This window comes from Tripterygium wilfordii, chromosome 22 (genome assembly GCF_013401445.1).
Source record: "Tripterygium wilfordii isolate XIE 37 chromosome 22, ASM1340144v1, whole genome shotgun sequence".
NCBI classification, from domain to species: Eukaryota; Viridiplantae; Streptophyta; class Magnoliopsida; order Celastrales; family Celastraceae; genus Tripterygium; species Tripterygium wilfordii.
In genome coordinates this window covers 11,971,518-11,989,539 of record NC_052253.1, presented here as the reverse complement: position 1 = coordinate 11,989,539, position 18,022 = coordinate 11,971,518, and the positions used below count along the sequence as shown (strand labels likewise).

Sequence of the window (18,022 nt, the reverse complement as noted above, 5' to 3'; positions counted from 1 at the left end):
TCTTGACGTTTTTCAAAACAAATTAACGGCTTTTATATATACAGATCCCATTTGTAGAATCAAGCAGCAGTGTATCGGCGGCTAAAATTGGATTGGCTATAGACACTTTAGTTAGGGAAAAATGCACTACTAGGGTGCGCATGCTCCTTGTTTTAGAGACATCCCTTTCAAATGCTCCGTCCATAGAGAACAAGATCGCAATGGGCCACAAAGGCTCCGTCCATTAGAGAACAAGATCGCAATGGGCCAAAGGCTCCGTTCATAGAGAACAAGGCGTAATGGGCCAAAGGCTCCGTAGAATGGGCCTTTCCGTTGTGCCAGTCCATGTCACATACTCACATGGGGTCAAACGCTTATATGACCGGAGTATCACGGACTATCCACGCAACCCTCTAAATCAGCCTAGTGCTTATTTGCAGTGGATGCCCTAACTGGGATTTGAAACCGGAATTCTGATCGCCTTTCTCGTAGCTTCGTCACATTCGGTGCCTGCGCGGTGAACTCAAAATCGGTTTCACGGAGAGGAATTTCGTTTGCTATCCACGCGACTAATCATGGGTTCAGGTAGGGTTTGTATTGCAATCTCTGTGTCAAATATTCTACAAACATGAAGTGATACATGCTTACGTTCATTACTGAATGCGCAGATGCCGATATGGAGGATTATGGCTTCGAGTATTCAGACGAGGAGCCTGAGGAACAAGATGTTGACATCGAGAATCAATATTACAACTCCAAAGGTATTTTCTCATTACTTTTACTTGTTTAACAGTTTCCTGCTTTGAGGAGGTCTAATTTAATGGACATTCTTGAAAGATGAAGTGTGGATGATAGTATAGATTGACCCGTAATTTGAAATATCTAGTAGGCATTAAAGGGTATATAGCAGAGACTCTATCCATGGAGGAAATTTCTTGTGAAGAAGTTTATTTAGCTAGTGAACGTTGGGGGGACTTGACCATATGATTTAGATGTTTTCTTTTACAGAATTTAAGACTTGTGTATGTATATTCTTTTCTTTTGAATCAGTGGGGTATATTTTTCCTGGGACTTGACTGATTAGTGATTATAAGGAATTAAAAGGTTGGGAGAGACCTAAATACTCAAATCCGGGGAGAACTAGACTTCATAAACTATTTTTTTACTTAATGGATGGCTTACAGTTACAGACTATCCATGGGCTTGTAGATTGCTGATTGACTTGGAATATGTCATTTGTGTGAGAAAAGCTCTAACTGTTCTTATTTCTGGCATGCTTGTTGTATCATAATGTTTGTTGGAGGACATTGTCAGATGCTTTCATCACATGAATGGTGCCACTGAAAACTTTTCAAGAGATATGTTCTGAGACACCAAAATGTTGTTTCCTGAAATGTCAAAGAGGATCATAGAGTGTTTTAGGTTTATTTTCATTGCAAGTTTGCAGGTAAATTATGGTTTATGAAGCGTGGTTGGATTTCTTGATAAATAATATCCTTCAATTTTTGAAGGCTGGGTACCTTGTGACCATAATGCAATGCGAGAATAATGGCCTAAATGTTCTTGGTGGTTTGAAAACTTATCAATTTTAGAGGCATTTGGTTGGAGTGGGTAAATGAAGCTTGTTTGAAGCTTACATATATGAAAAAGATGGAAAGCTTGAATTGACTTAGCGATTGAGGCAATACGGGACATTCTTATCAAGGCACTTCTGAACCTGGTTTATAGTGTTTTCCACTCTTACAAAGTTTAGTGGGTTTTGTCTTTTCTTTGGGTGTAATGCATTTATTGATGTTTCGCGGATAGAATGTTTTTTGCATGTGTTTCTATACCCATTTACAGCTATTATGCACTTAAAGAGTGATGTTTGTCCTTTAAGTAGAAGATAAGCTATAGATCAAATATGTTTTTCAATTGTAACATCTACCATCTAGGCCTTTATTGTTGTTACTATTCTCTTTCTCTCCTCTCTCATGCTGGATAGTTTTATAGTGTTGCTAGTTGCACCATTTGTGGTATGTTTTACTAATGTTTCCCAATTCCCAAACCTGAAAACAAAAACAGGTTTGGTTGAAACAGATCCAGAAGGAGCGCTTGCAGGTTTTGCTGAAGTGGTTAGCATGGAACCTGAGAAGGCAGAGTGGTGAGTGCTCTAGCATTTTGATACCTATTGTTAACCGGATAAGATATCCTATTTCTATGGAATTTGGTTAAACTTTCAAGAATGTTGGTCTTCTCCATTTGTTTTGAACATATGACTTTCACTATGGTTTGTACTGGGTCAACATATACAACCTTGATAGGGGTGCTCCACTCCCTTTCATTTTGGACTTAATCATTCTATTCCTAACTAAATGTATAAATTGTGAGACTGAGTTAAAGAATGACCTTTGGCTCAGGAATTGGCCATCCCATTTTCTGGCAAATGCCGTAGCAAATGTAGCATTTGAGAATGGAATGAATGCTCATTTCCGAGCATTAACTTACTGAACTAAGCAATAGGGATGTATCCCCCTATCTATGACTGCTTCTTAAATCAAATGCCACACCAAAAGGGTAATTAGAGAAGGAACAGAATGCTCTGCTCCAAGTTTAACCATATCAAACTAAAGATGCTGCCTGGAATGGAGCATTCAATGCCTTGTCCGTTATGTGTATCAAACTTAGAATTAACTAGCATCTTATGTCTGTAACTATCCGTCCAATAATCGACTTCTGAATTTATTAGTTACCTTAAATTTTGATTTGAGCAAATGTTTTTGCAACTGTATATGATCCTTGGTGCAGGGGATTCAAAGCACTAAAGCAAACTGTGAAGCTCTACTATCGTTTAGGGAAGTACAAAGAAATGATGAATGCTTACAGGGAGATGTTAACATACATCAAATCAGCAGTGACACGAAATTATAGCGAGAAATGCATTAATAATATTATGGATTTTATTTCTGGGTCAGCTAGTCAGAACTTTGGCCTTTTGCAAGAATTTTATCAGACTACTCTATGGGCCCTGGAGGAGGCAAAGAATGAGGTCAAAAGTCTATCCTTTTTTTTCATCACAACTGTGCCTTTTAGGTCATGATTTGATGGAGCTCCCTTGTCATGCAGAGACTTTGGTTCAAAACGAATCTGAAGCTATGCAAGATTTGGTTTGATATGGGTGAATATGGGCGAATGAGTAAGGTATCTTTCTCAATACATGCTGTATCCCATTTTATTGCGATTATTTGGATTGCTCGTCACTTATGAGATGAATGTCATGCACAATTAGATTCTAAAGGAACTCCATAAATCTTGTCAAAAAGAAGACGGCACAGACGACCAAAAGAAAGGAAGTCAACTTCTGGAGGTATATGCAATTGAGATTCAAATGTACACAGAAACTAAAAACAACAAAAAGCTCAAGGTATTTCCTTATTTTCATCGGGCATTTCCTTTATATGCGTGGTTGCTTTATATCTTCAATTCATTTTTATTGTTGGTAGATTATCATATGTTATGTTATGCATGTTTCACTTGCTTTATTTTACCAATTTGTCAACACGATTGAGCTGCATTTGACATAATGATTTCTTGCAGCAATTATACCAAAAGGCACTTGCAATTAAGTCAGCAATACCCCATCCAAGGATAATGGGAATAATTCGAGAATGTGGTGGGAAGATGCATACGGCAGAGCGTCAATGGGCTGAAGCTGCAACAGATTTTTTTGAAGCCTTTAAGAACTACGATGAAGCTGGAAATCAACGGCGCATACAATGCCTGAAGTATGCTTATTGTCTCTTGTATCTTCGTTTTCTTAGAACTTTTTCTTTAGCTTATACGCACCTCAGTTGCGTTTTCAATGGGCACAAAACCAGAAATGTTGTAACATCATTGCATATGGTGTAATTAGAATGACTTTTAGGGAAAGAAAATAAAGCAGTAGTTTGTGATTCACTTAGGGCGGAGAAATAGAATTGGGGCGATGGATATGGTCTCTAATTTTATAGGTTGAAAAATTGGAATTTAATGGAGCAGTGTTCCCGCACCATAAATGAAGGAAAATTTGTTCGATAAGTCTGATGCATGTTGTATGTAAAAACATGTCTAATGTGAGTGTGTCCATGCTTCGTACAGTCTCAATGTTGAAGCGTTGTATTCCAATGTTTTTATTGGTTTGCAAGGGCCATGGTCTTGTTATATTATCTTTTCCAAAGACAACACACCGGTGGATTGAGATAGAAATCTAATATGTTGATGTAATCATGTTTTTTCCCCTTCTAAATCCATGTTAGCATCTCTAACCCTGTTCTTCAATGTTCTCACCACTTAGAATGTCTCTATTCACAGGTATCTGGTTCTTGCCAATATGCTAATGGAATCTGAAGTTAATCCATTTGATGGTCAAGAAGCCAAGCCGTAAGTCTTTACTAGCTCATAAGATGAGCATTTGTTTTTCATTACTCTATCTAATTGTTGGACTGCAGATACAAAAATGATCCTGAGATTTTGGCAATGACAAATCTCATAGCAGCATATCAACGTAATGAGATTTTGGAGTTTGAAAAAATTCTTAAGGTACTCTACACAGTGGCATCGCTTGCATCACTAACATTTTTCTTTCATCACTCCCCATTTGCATTCATCTGGTGTTTGTTTTATTTTTTTGATATACCATCTGATTATTGGTGGGTATTCCAGAGTAACCGGAGGACGATAATGGATGACCCATTCATCAGAAATTATATTGAAGATCTGTTGAAAAATGTCAGAACCCAGGTGCTGCTTAAGCTTATCAAACCTTACACTAGAATCCGGATTCCTTTCATATCAAAGGTGAATCACAAAATTTCCTGCTACATACATGAACTACTTCAGTTTTATTGTTGAGCTGCTGAAACTAATATATTTTTTGAATGCAAAAAAGATTTAGCCTACGAAGTACGAAGAGAGGGTAGATGGTTTTTTTTTGGTGTTGGTATAACTTGGTGACAATTTTCTTCTTTATATAGACTACTTACTAAATTTGGTTCTAATTCAGGAACTCAATGTGCCAGAAAAAGATGTTGAGCAGTTGTTGGTTTCATTGATTTTGGACAATCGCATTGATGGCCACATTGATCAAGTGAACAGGCTTTTAGAACGCGGTGACAGGTTTGCATTTCTTGTCTTTCCATGTTTTGCATCCTTGTTCACTCTTTCATGGCAGCTGAACAATTGTATATTGTTGTAATACTTTCATTATCTTGCTCATACCATCATTGTTGATGTAAAATGTCATGCAGGTCGAAGGGAATGAAAAAGTATACTGCCATAGATAAATGGAACACGCAACTTAGGTCTCTTTATCAAACTGTCAGCAATCGCATATACTGAAATCATTGGCAGGTAACATGGGTTTCCTCTCAGATGGCCAAGAAAACAGTCCTCTTTCCCTGCTTCCGGGCCACAACAAAGTAAAAACTGCAAAGTAGATGTGCTTAGTTTTATGCATTAGAGAATGTCAGCTGGGAAATTTCTTGTTCATCTCATTATAAGATGTTTTGAAGACAAGTTTGAGGGTATAAATATCTTCTGAACACGACAAAATTTTGGTACTGCAAAATTTGAGACGTGTCTTATGTTGATAGCATAGATGGAGAATATGCTTCCTAGTAAATGCTTTTGGTTTGTCTATTGCTGCTGTTTTGGACTTTGGTTGATGTATTGAGGTGGTTGTCAAGGTGAAAAATGGTTGTGGTACAGGGCTGAGACCCTTTAATGGGGACCAGTTTGATGATAGTGATACATGATTTCAGCATTGCCTTGTGAAATCTCTGAGAGATCTTCTTACAGGTTATATTCAAATCCTTAACGAATCTCCATTGCCGATGAGATACACGGATAGTACACATTCTGTTGTCTATATTGTTTAGTAGGTTACGTTGTCCTTTTATTTGCATTCAATTCTTCTACTTTCTCAATTCTTGATTGGCGTGGTCGTCTTAGAGACGCTAGTTTGATGTTCAAATGCCAAAGGGGTATATTATTTTGAAACGGGAGAGGTGATATAAGACCAAAGTATCCTCACTGCTGGTGTTATATATGAGATACTTTGTTGTCATATAAGCCCATTCTCCATTCATTTTGGTGTAAGTTCGGATCCCCACGTGATGGGTTCCGCAGGTGAATCGTGGTAGATGGATCCTGCATTATATAGTATAATTTCTATTAAAGAGATTGGATGAAAGAAAGCAAAAGGAGGAAAAGTGAAAACGAAAAGCAAGACGCTGGACTGATTGCTCTGATTCATATATGACTCCAGAAGACTCTCCTTTCTTTGGCCGAGGCACCATTCTTATATAGAAAAGGAAAAATCAATTGGTGGGTCTGTTCTTTATACTTTGGGATCTTATTGTGTGGTGATTTATTTTGTAGTTAGGTTTGTCGTGGTGTTGGAAAGTGAGGCTTATATACACCACATAATAAAAAGAAACAAAACCTATCTCCACTACACATTGTCAGGAAGACTGTAATCCCATATCGATTTGACATAATATATTTAAGTGATTTATAAGCAAAGCGAGACACTCTTACTTCAATACTGTGTTTTTTGGGACTAAGTATAATCAGAGATGATCCATGAAAAATAAAATTTTGTAGGTTCGATGTATCCATAGTGATCCGAAAATACCATTGGAGATTATCCCATAAAAATAAAGTTTTGCGGACTCGATCTATCGACAATGATTCGGTAAACTTAAAGATAACAATATTGTTTGAACATTTCAATTAGTATCTCATATAACACCAAAAGTGAGGAGGAAAAAAAACGTAAAATCGTGTGAAGTTGGAATTTCTATTAAAAAGAGCTTAGTAGGAATCAAATTGGATATGTCTCTTTCAAACAAAGGGCCCAGGCAGAAGAAGGAGCTCCTACTCCTTTGGATTTCTCCTTCATTTCTTAATCCGAGGCTCCCCGACCGAGGATCTGGTTCAATACCGACACGTATAACTCCACACTCAAGCCATTTTAAAGCCAATGCAGATTTGGAAATCTTTTTGTGGATTTGGCATTAATTTTATGACTAATAATTTGTTTTTAACTTTTATTTTTCCTTTTATTGGCCATGAAAATTGAAAACTCTGCTGTTTTTCTGTTTATTTTTGTGTAAGTGTGTAAACCCACTTTATTTTCTCTTGCCAAACAATGAAAGAAAACTGTAAATGGTCTGACAGTATACAATTAATATGAGGGAATGGGCATTGATCAAACACATCCACACACAATTCATTAGAGGAAAAGAGATGGTGACGTTGTTGTCTCCATTGATGAGAAGGGAATGGGGTCCTCGACACAACCACGTGGACCAGATCTCTTCGACTTGTACTGTGGCACATAACCTGTTCGACAATAATGCTGTGAGAGGTGAAAAACGTGGACTACTTGTGTTGGTACTTTGTAAAATCTTGTAATATAAAGAGACAATGTTGATACTTGTTGTAGTAGGCCAAGCTTTGCCTTCTTGCAACAATTGGAGAGAGAACCTTCATCGACTCCACAGCAAAAAAGGGTCAGTTTTTCTGCCCTTTGAACCAGCTGAAGAGCCAGTTCTATACCACAAATCTCCGAGTATATCCTCTCTTCCTACTCTCACTCTTTTTTTTAAAAAATGTAATCATTGTAGGATTATTGAATGTTATTACACATGTATATATAGATGATGCCATTGTTAAATTTGATTTGAAGCTTTTTTTCGACTCTTCTATTGACTGCATGCATCTTGGTGATTCCAAAACCTTGCTCTCGTAAATTGATTTCAAATTTTCGATTTGTTTATACATTTTTTTTAAACTCTGAACTGGGTTTTATTTTATTTTTCCCTTAACTGGTTGGAACTTGGAACTCTGAAATGTACGAGGCCCTTTTTTACCTTTTTGTATCTTTTCCAGCGTAACTTCCTTGGAATTTTTTTTCCCTGGGGTGAGGTAGGTTTCTTCTGATCTGATGATTTTTAAGATTTTGTGCTTTTTGACTGAAAAGAGAAATCATTGTCGCTAGAGCAAATAGAGTGAGTTTTGAATGGCAAAGTAATTAATGTTAACATGGTATTGGAGTATGAGTATTGGGTTTAGACCTTAGCTTCTGCAATTAAAACCTTAAATTTGTTATTGAATGATGTGTATGACCTTGGTGACAGCCCTAGTGGTGTGAGTAGCCCTAGTGTTGAGTTTCGTTTGTTATGCACATGTTGGGCCTTCGGATTGCTCAACCCGCACGTGGAAAAGTGTTAGAATATGTATAAATGATATGAAATGCCCCAACTCAACTAATTAACTTATTATTGGGTTGAATGACAAAGTAACTAATCTTAACATTTAACACTAATATTTCTCTGGACCTTGAGCTATACGGCAAAAAAAAAATTACTCAGAAATGGTGGAAATCATTTTGTTCCTGTGTTATGTTGTATTGCACAGTATTTGGTATGACTATCATGTAATATCTTTGAAGTTTTTAGCGTCAGTCAGAAAATCACAACTATGGTTACTTACAGCTGTGCCTTGCCCCCTCCTCCACTCCTTGTGTTTTGGGGACTCAGAATTCCATTTCTGTATAGTGTTCGGGCTGTGCACTTATTATTAAACAAATTAGATCATTCTGTTACTTTTAACAAGCTCTGAAAAAGCAAATTGTATGAGAATGATATATTAGCCTTTTGAAAACAATTTCAAGGTATGATTTGTGATGCTTATTTTGTTGTCTGGTTGATAGAGCTCTGATTTCCAATTTAATTGTTATAGGTTGTGTGCGCTCTGATTTCCAGCTGCAATAAGAAAGTCCAACTTGTCAATAAAGCATGAGTCAGCCTAAAATTAAGCGTCGCGTGGGCAAATATGAGGTTGGAAGAACAATTGGCGAGGGAACATTTGCAAAAGTGAAGTTTGCACGAAATTCTGAGACGGGGGAGCCTGTGGCTATTAAAATTCTTTCCAAAGAGAAGGTTCTCAAACACAAGATGGCGGAACAGGTGTCAATAGGATTCTTCCTATTTTCGAAAAATTATTTCTTTATGCTATTCTAGATGAGTGTTTTTTAGTTGTGTCCAAGTTGTGTTCCTAATGATCTTCAAGATGCTGCTTTATCAGTTATCTTTAGACTTTGAATTTCTATTCTTATAAAGATCTTCTCTTCGTGAAAATTATGTTTAGCTGATGGTAAGGAAGCCATCATTGTGATTATATATTTATTCTTAGATGTTTTCTTCATGCTTTTGCAGATCAAGCGAGAAGTTGCAACAATGAAGCTGATAAAGCATCCGCATGTTGTTCGATTGTATGAGGTCTCATTCCCTGCCGTTCTCTCATTTCGTCTAAAATTTGATGCAATTGATTGTAGGGCCCATCTCCCCCTTCCCCCCTCAAATAAAAAAAAAAACGATGTGCATTTTTTCCTTGGTTGATTATGTGATATTTTGGACATTCCCTGTGAATATTGAACTCTGAGCATCCTGCGATTGGTTTGACATGGTTTATGCACCATGAGAGGCACTTAGCAGTGATACGATCAGACTGGCTCTAGAAGGTTCTACTGGATTTTAATGTGTTGCCAAGAATAGGAATTAGTTATCCACGTTATAATTAAATTTTAGTAGAACTGAAAGGAATTTGCATATGAGGGAAAGAGAAGTTTACTATGGGCAATGCTAAATCATTGAAATTTGGTTGGAGTAATCTTTTTTTTTTTTTCAGGTGATGGGAAGCAAGACAAAGATATTTATTGTTTTGGAGTTTGTTACTGGGAGAGAGCTCTTTGACAAAATTGTAAGTGGTGAATGTACAATTAGTCCTATTTCTTTTGCGTGTTTCAAAATGGCAGGAAAAAATATTGGACGCCATTGATTTTACTTGTAATTTTGATCATATTATATCCAGGGTTAAGGCTGATTGCATCTTGCACTTCCTTGACTTCGCCTCCTCTGTGGGAGCTTTGTGAACAGTAGTTGTTCACTGTTATGATGAGGCACATTTCTTGACATGATTCTTTCAATCTTGAAGGTAAACCATGGCCGGATGAGAGAAGATGAAGCTAGGAGATACTTCCAGCAGCTTATAAGTACGGTTGATTATTGCCATAGCAGGGGTGTCTATCACAGAGACCTGAAGGTGGGACATCTATGATCATTTGGTCATTCTTTCCTTCTTTTGAAAGTTGGGAATTAGGGAATGGATGAATATGTTCATGTTTGTTAGAGAATGTAGTTCTGTCTTAATGTTCTTTGCCTTGTGTGACAGCCAGAAAATCTGCTGTTGGATGCTTATGGAGACCTAAAAGTTTCAGATTTTGGATTGAGTGCACTTTCCCAGCAAGTCAGGGTAAACTCAATCTAACAACATCTGAAATTTCTCGCATGCTTTCTCATTATCCATTCTTGTCAATTATCAGCATGTGCTTTGAAGTACATAAGTCTGAAGGCTAAAAGCCAAGATGAGCTCTAGCTATAGTAAGATGTAGCAAAGGAGTTGTACTTAAAAGGGCATCTTTCTATGAAATGAAATTATGGTGTTACATTCCCCCTATAGAAAGGGAAAAAGAATAACTTCGTTTTGACATGGTAGAATGTTTTAGTGGCCTCTTCTGACTTCTAATGAGTTTCCATGGAAAAACATTCCTTCTGGTCTGTAGTAGAAAAATTACCTCAAGTAAAATGAATTTAAGTATTGCATTACTTTATAACTGACAGGATGGCCCCTGAAGATGTAAACCTCCGCACATTTGGAATAATTAGTGGAGTTTATGGCAGAGTTAATTTTCTTCAGACAAATTGGGAAACTGAAGAAGATATGTTTCACTGAGTTTTAGTTTTACTGGGTTTGATATGTGACAGTTGTCAGGGTGAAATACCAGCTAGGACTATTGAGCAAAGGAAACAAGAAATAGAAGTAGTACAAAACAATAGAATTTAAAAAAAGAAGAGAAGGGGAATATTAAACGTCATTTGGGTAGCTACTTTGACTAATTTGCAATTTGCTTGATGGCCTCTGCTTAAGTATATTTACGATAAAAAACAAGTGCATTTCAAAAATAATAAAAATCAAGTCTGATACTTATAAGTTAAGAGCATATGAAAAGAGACTTGTTTCAAGTTTCAACATTTTATGCGCTAATGGTATAAGTATCTATAACAATAGTTTTTTTCATTTGCTAATTTGGAGTCCTGGATTGTTTTCCTTCATTTTATAGGATGACGGTCTGCTTCACACCACCTGCGGTACTCCAAATTATGTTGCTCCTGAGGTGAAGATCATTGTTGTTTCATTCTAAAGTCCTTTATCCATCTATATACCACTTTTATACTTTTGGTGCTTAATCTATTATGTACTTTGTTGTTGTTTAGGTCCTTAATGATAGAGGCTATGATGGGGCAACTGCCGACTTGTGGTCGTGTGGAGTGATACTCTTTGTACTGCTTGCAGGGTATTTGCCTTTTGATGATTCTAATCTCATGAACCTATATAAGAAAGTGAGCAGCATTTAACAAATATCAAAGTATCACTCTTCTACCATTCTCCTACTTCTGCTTTCTCACACTTGCTTGCACCTTGTCCAGATTTCAGCTGCAGACTTCACTTGCCCCCCTTGGTTTTCTTTCGGCGCCATGAAATTAATCACTCGAATTTTGGATCCCAACCCTATGACTGTAAGTAATTATGCCATACGGTCATCACATTCTCTTTTTGAGCCTAACCATTGAGATTGCAAAAATTGAAGCCCAAAATATGTTTATGAATTTTTAATGGTGTTGACGTGTTGCTTCATATCGTGGCAAGTGTCACATCTTTATATTATCATGCATATGGATTCTCGGTAGCAGATGTGGAATGTTTTCTCTTATCACTATTATGGCAGTCGATCTCACCATCAAAGCTAAATCACTGCTGGACACGTAGGACCCTAGCCAATTACCATTCCAGCATTTATATGAGAATGCATGCTCAAAAACTGTTGCAAAGTGCATCTGATTATAAACTATGTCAAATCTGTTTGATGAGAGCAGGCCAGCCTAAATTTGGTCAGTCGAAAAATCTAAAACGTGAATTCATAAAACCACAGAGTTGATGCATATGAAGTTGTATGATTTTTATGTTTAACCAATCCTTAAGGAGTTTGTTTGGCATAGATGAAGGATGGTGTCTTCTTCCAACTGTTATGGTGCGAATAGAAACTATTTTACCTTGTGCCTTTATCTTCGGTTTCCTCTTTTCCACCTTCTAAAGTTATCGTATATTTTTCTGCTTCCCTTTTGTGTTTTGGCATGCACAATAGTTGGAAATGCAATCCAAGAAGTCAACATGCGATAATTAAACCGCATGGTTTTCCTGGTTTCGCTTTCTTCAAAATCACTGTCTATCCTTCTTTAGGAGAGGAGTTGCAACCAATGTAACAGATATATTTCATGAAGGCCATTGAATACTTCTTGTGTTGCATTTGTTTGTCTAACCAACTGTTTTCTCCTATTGCATGTACATTAAGCAATGATTTCCTTCCTTACTCCTGCAAAAGCATATACTACTTATTTGTGATCGTTCTCATGTATGTTGGACTTTAAATATAGCCATTACCCATTAATAATTTTCTTACCTTTGAAGCTCATATTATTTTGCATCTCTTAGTTATTTGTGTGGTTCCCGTTTTTTGATTTACTGCTCTTCATGGCAGCGAATAACCATTCCTGAAATTTTAGAAGATGAATGGTTCAAGAAAGGTTATAAACCCCCAGTGTTCGTAGAGAAGGAAGATACAAATTTGGATGATGTTGAAGCTGTCTTTGAGGATTCAGAAGTGAGTATATGAGTTTGTAATTACACGATTTTATGCATTTAATTTGACTAAGGTCCAGTGGAGTTCGTTTTCTCTTAATGCTTTGTTGCCTGACATGTATTTTGACATTGCAACAGGAACACCAAGTCGCGGAGAAGAAAGAGGAACAGCCTACAGCTATGAATGCGTTTGAGCTAATTTCTATGTCTAAAGGGCTAAACCTTGGGAATCTATTTGATGAGCAGGTGCGCATGTTTATAAGTTTTCATGATCCTCATTCTCCATCCTTTGTAGTTTTCATCTGCCGGTATGAACAGCTACAATTGCGTTCTGTGATAATTTGTTTGTTTTCTGATGCTAATGAAAACTGTCGCAGTATCTAAAACATCAGTCCCTGCATCAGGAGTTCAGAATATTGTGCTGTCATAGTGTTGCTTTTCTGTAGGATTATAGGTCCAGTACCTTCCCTTTATTCATTTGTTTCCTTCCCTTCCCTTTGTTGTGTTTGTCATCTTGAGCTTCTAGAAATATGAGGAACTGAAGAAGTCAGTTTGCAAAAACTACGGAACATGTAGTAAAAGAACACATCAAGGGGATTGATGACTAGCTAAGAGAATAAACTGATTCAAATTGGTTCACTACAAACTCCGAACAGTTCCCTCTACCTAGTCTCGTCTTGGTACTCTCTTCCATTATCATTGAAGATGTTCTGCTCCTTTTCATCTTCCCACTCTCAGCGTATCTTCTTTCTGGCTTGAAAAAAATGCTTATATTTACTTCACTCCTACCTAGAGGTCGCATGTCCAAAATTCCTAGAAACAACCTCTCAGCTACACAGGGGTCGGATTGATCGCATCTTACCCATCTCCGATCCTGCTTCCACTGCTAGAGTCTTATGCACAAAAATTGTTTACCTTTCTACTAATACTTCAATGTAAACAATACCCGTGCACAAGGCTTCCACAACTATAGCAATGGGCCACATGTTCGCTTGTTTTTACTAATATTTCAATCTTGTATTATTTTTGGTTAATATTCGTTTGTTATGCGTGGGCTGCAGGCTTTCAAGAGAGAAACAAGGTTCACTTCTAAATACCCGCCCAATGAGATAATAAATAAGATCGAGGAAGCGGCAAAGCCCCTTGGCTTTGATGTTCACAAAAAAAATTACAAGGTAGGAATATTCCCATTCCACTTTGGTTTAATTCAGTAGTTACAGAAACAAGGTTTTGAGGTAATGTTTAGCTTTGGCTGTAAAATTTACGACTTTCTTCTCATTATGCCTTTCAGATGAGGCTTGAAAATATGAAAGCTGGGAGAAAGGGAAACCTTAATATTGCGACAGAGGTATGCCACAATGAATCTCGTATTTTGGTAAGATATCTCTGATATAATGTCTACTATTTTTGATCTTTCTACTGCTATTTTAATCAGATATTTCAAGTGGCTCCATCTCTTCATATGGTCAAAGTGATAAAAGCAAAAGGTGATACTTTGGAGTTCCATAAGGTATTGTTCGATTATTTATCGTTTCTGCTTTGTTTGCTCATTAGTTATATTCAGCTCTCCCGCTCATCGGAGATGAGTTATAGGGTACTATGACTTATCATAAGAAGAATATTAGCAATGTTCATTACTGGTTAATACTCCAAGGATACTATGATAAGTTAGAAGATAGTGTTGCATGACTACTGTAACGTAAACTCAAGTTGCGTATTCTCATTTTGCTGCTGCTGTTGAATGTGCTTTTGCAGTTTTATAAAAACCTTTCGACCTCCCTCGACAATGTTGTTTGGAAAACCGAGGAGGACATGCAAGATGCAACGTGAAAACACTGCCGATTTTGAGGGGTGATTGATTAGCTGGATCTTCTGGTTTCTATGTTGCCAATCGTTTTCCATTGTGTTTTATATGTTCATTCTTTTTGATCAACTTATCTAGCAAACTCTTTTGTGTTCTTTCCATCTTCATTTTTATTAGGTAGACATAGAGAGCTTGTAAAATTTTCTGCTCAATTTTTTCACTCCTAAGATCATGAGGCACACCTGATTGTATGACAAGAAGAAAGAAAATCTTGTTTTCCTTGGATTTTCTTCTTTCTGATTTGTTTCTCATCAGGGAACAGTGTTTTGTACCCTTTTATCAGTCCTTGTGTTGAACTAGAATTAAATGAGGGATTTTTGTCTTGGAATATTTGACATTCTGCAAAACAAAGCCATGTCAAGACTCAAGACTAACATCGGTTCGGTTTGATATAACTCAGTCGAGTGGTTTGCGTAATCAAAATTCACCTCCTCTTATCTCACATTGAAGATGTATTTTTTGGGTGTAAGAAACAATAACGACGGTTCATGAAGAACAAATTCGTGCGAGCTCATGGTCCGAGTTGACAATATCCTCGATGTGTTGACGGGAAATCTCAACAACTCCAATGACTACGGAAAAAATGAAAAATAAGGCAAGTAATATAATTGATTATTTTTTGTCCATTCCCAAACTAATATATCTCCAATATTTTGTCTGCAACCACAGCCATTTTGGGCATCCTCTGCTCTGCGGATTCTTCAACGTCAATGCGTATCCAATACGTCAGTCACAGTCACACATGGAGAAGAAGCTTGGCCTGTTGTTATTGGGCTTGGTTTGCAGGACGGAAAGTAAGGCATTGCTTGAGGCCCATTAGTCAAATAGTCCAAGTTCGGATGTCCAAAATAAAAGCCCAAGGTAATGGCCCAAAGAGAAGGCCTATAGTCGATTGAACTAAAGGCCTGTCAATAAAGCCCAAATGTGGCCCAAACATAACGAGGAGGAAATCAATTCGTTCCTCTTCAGCAGTAGATGTACAGTAAGTAGTACGGTATGTCATCTCTTAGTTTGATTTCTGCTTATGGTTGTCGAACACCAGTTGAAGTTGACAAGTTCGAATTTCACTCTCTCTTTCTAGTTTCCAGGTGATTTTCGTGCTCGAGAACACATTTCACTTTTCGATTTTCGTTTATGAAAGGTTAATCCGTTAATATAACAACGCGTTCTTGGTTGAAATGCTGAATTTGACCAAATCACCTCTTAGTTAACTTCACAAGTGTTTCTATTATCATAATTTGTAAATTTGACCATTACTCAGTCCAACGTGTGTGAATGTCATCTTATATTATCTTCGTCCATGAGTAATCTCATCCTGCGTTATCTTCTCGCATTAGACCTCACCTTAGATCTCAACTGAACGATGGGGTTACGGGATCTTCCATGTGACCTGAAAGAGAATTTTATATAAAGGTTTTCGTGGTGATGAAAGAGAATCAGCTGCTTTGGGTTTGGGCCACCCTTTCGGGCTTTTTTTTAGGCCTTTATATAACCCCCACGGGCCACAACCTTCCCTACATTTTCCACGTCGAAGGCACGACTGGTCACACGCACATTAGTTTTCTCAATCGGTTTCATATCTCTCTGACATCAACTATGGCTGAAAACCTCACCGACGATCAGATCTCTGAGTTCAAGGAGGCCTTCAGCCTCTTCGACAAGGACGGCGATGGTCTGCCCTCTCAGATCTCTTCGCTTCTTTATTCTGTCCGTTCAATTGGTTTTTGTATTTAGATCTCAATCATTACCATATCGATTAAGCTGTCGATCCTTACTTTCTTTGGAGCTTTTTTCTTTTCTTACTACCTGCCGATCTATTTCTCTTTCTTTGTGCAATATCTTTCTTTGGTTTGATTTGTGGTAGGGATTTCTGTGATCTGTTCAGCTTAGATCGTCGTATATATTTATTTGTTGATATGATTTTGAGATGTTCATGCAAAGGCTGTGACGATGATGATGAAAATTAACTACTTATTACCAGTAGCCATGGGGTTGATCTTATTGTTTTCTGATTCATTGAATTGTTTCTGGTAGTTGCGTATCAAGGTTTAAACTGCCATATTTGGTTGTGTGACTTAAGTTCACATCTTTCATGGAATGTTAGGCTATTTGTGAAATTTGATTCAGATTGCATTACCATCAAGGAGCCATCGTGGATGCATAGTATATGTTAATGGTGAAGATGAAGATGAAGGGTTTACTCTTTGGTTTTGGAACCCATTTAATGGCTGTATGAACATTTTCCTGTTTTGTTTGCCTTTTAGTTGGTACATATGCTCTTTTTTTCTTGGGTATGTGCTGATTAGTTGTGTAAACCATCTTGAAGGATTGCTTTCATTGTTTTGCTGAATCATATATAAAATTTTGGGAAACTCTTCGACTATTTTGCTGTTTGTTGTGAAGCTTCAGATGATGTTATCCCATGTTGCTGTTTGTTGTGAAGTGTGTGCATTATTGATTCATTTGATTGTACAGAAATAATTTCATGTGTGTTAGTGTCATGATTGAATCCATGGAAATGATTTCTTTTTGATGTGTTGGCAATGGTGCTTGGTTACCTTATCCAATGTCCGCCTTCACGGATATTTTGTTGCCATTATGGTTTCACTCCAATGTAATTGTTATGAATTTCTCTCAGGTTGCATTACCACCAAGGAGCTTGGAACTGTGATGAGATCTCTGGGGCAGAACCCAACTGAAGCTGAGCTCCAGGACATGATAAATGAGGTCGATGCTGATGGCAATGGTACCATTGATTTCCCAGAATTCCTCAATCTGATGGCCAGGAAGATGAAGGACACTGATTCCGAGGAGGAGCTCAAGGAAGCTTTTCGGGTTTTTGACAAGGACCAGAATGGCTTTATTTCTGCTGCTGAGCTTCGCCATGTGATGACAAATCTCGGTGAGAAGCTGACAGACGAGGAAGTTGACGAGATGATCCGTGAGGCTGATGTGGATGGTGATGGGCAGATCAACTATGACGAGTTTGTGAAAGTCATGATGGCCAAGTGAGCACCTCTCACTCAATTCCAAAAAACAGATATCATTTTTAAAAAAAAAAAAAGTCGAAGGGAACAGGGCAGATAAGTTTGATGAGATTTCTATTTTCCACTAGGACATCTGAATATTTTGTCATAGCTGTTGAGTGGTTGGCTGTTTCTTGCACTGTTTCTTGTGGTTTTATCCGTAGTACCGACTGCTTGTTCTGTTTCTTGTTTAGTAGTTTGGGTTGTTAGTGCCTGCTTTATGTTTTTGTATTCCGTTCTACCCCTGTTGTGAACCTAGAACAGTTAATGGAATCTCATGTTTTTTCTTCTTATGGATGACTAATGTTGTTTATATTCAGAATTTTAAGCATTACTTTATGTGAACATTGCCTGTTAATTGTCGATTGTATGG

General features: G+C 37.4%; 3 protein-coding genes across 8 annotated transcripts; all 3 read left to right on the top strand.

The window, feature by feature from the left end:
* Positions 1-379: 379 nt before the first annotated feature.
* On the top strand, positions 380-5,812 carry LOC119990575 (COP9 signalosome complex subunit 2-like). Its single transcript, XM_038836551.1, has 12 exons — positions 380-564; positions 648-740; positions 2,044-2,122; positions 2,767-3,007; positions 3,085-3,159; positions 3,248-3,382; positions 3,556-3,743; positions 4,309-4,377; positions 4,446-4,536; positions 4,660-4,794; positions 5,000-5,112; positions 5,244-5,812. The coding sequence occupies exons 1-12, from the start codon at positions 555-557 to the stop codon at positions 5,332-5,334; spliced, it is 1,320 nt and encodes a 439-aa protein (XP_038692479.1). The 5' UTR covers positions 380-554; the 3' UTR covers positions 5,335-5,812.
* A 1,039-nt stretch (positions 5,813-6,851) lies between these two features.
* Positions 6,852-14,948, top strand: LOC119990576 (CBL-interacting serine/threonine-protein kinase 3-like). Of its 4 annotated transcripts, none has more exons than XM_038836553.1 (15): positions 6,852-7,511; positions 8,743-8,969; positions 9,219-9,281; positions 9,691-9,762; positions 9,997-10,104; positions 10,234-10,314; positions 11,183-11,236; positions 11,337-11,462; positions 11,550-11,639; positions 12,659-12,781; positions 12,898-13,005; positions 13,821-13,934; positions 14,051-14,107; positions 14,195-14,269; positions 14,515-14,948. In XM_038836553.1, exons 2-15 carry the CDS (start codon positions 8,799-8,801, stop codon positions 14,587-14,589), a joined length of 1,317 nt encoding a protein of 438 aa, XP_038692481.1. In that variant the 5' UTR covers positions 6,852-7,511; positions 8,743-8,798; the 3' UTR covers positions 14,590-14,948. The 4 variants fall into 4 exon arrangements, with proteins under 4 accessions (XP_038692481.1, XP_038692480.1, XP_038692484.1 ...); XM_038836552.1 differs by having other exon boundaries at positions 6,852-7,570; XM_038836556.1 differs by lacking the exon at positions 6,852-7,511 and adding an exon at positions 7,645-7,926.
* Positions 14,949-16,134: 1,186 nt separating this feature from the next.
* LOC119990577 (calmodulin-2/4) lies at positions 16,135-17,946 on the top strand. Of its 3 annotated transcripts, none has more exons than XM_038836559.1 (2): positions 16,135-16,295; positions 17,262-17,946. In XM_038836559.1, exons 1-2 carry the CDS (start codon positions 16,220-16,222, stop codon positions 17,633-17,635), a joined length of 450 nt encoding a protein of 149 aa, XP_038692487.1. In that variant the 5' UTR covers positions 16,135-16,219; the 3' UTR covers positions 17,636-17,946. The 3 variants fall into 3 exon arrangements, with proteins under 3 accessions (XP_038692487.1, XP_038692486.1, XP_038692485.1); XM_038836558.1 differs by lacking the exon at positions 16,135-16,295 and adding an exon at positions 17,021-17,090 and having other exon boundaries at positions 17,211-17,946; XM_038836557.1 differs by lacking the exon at positions 16,135-16,295 and adding an exon at positions 17,021-17,094 and having other exon boundaries at positions 17,215-17,946.
* The last annotated feature ends 76 nt before the right edge of the window (positions 17,947-18,022 follow it).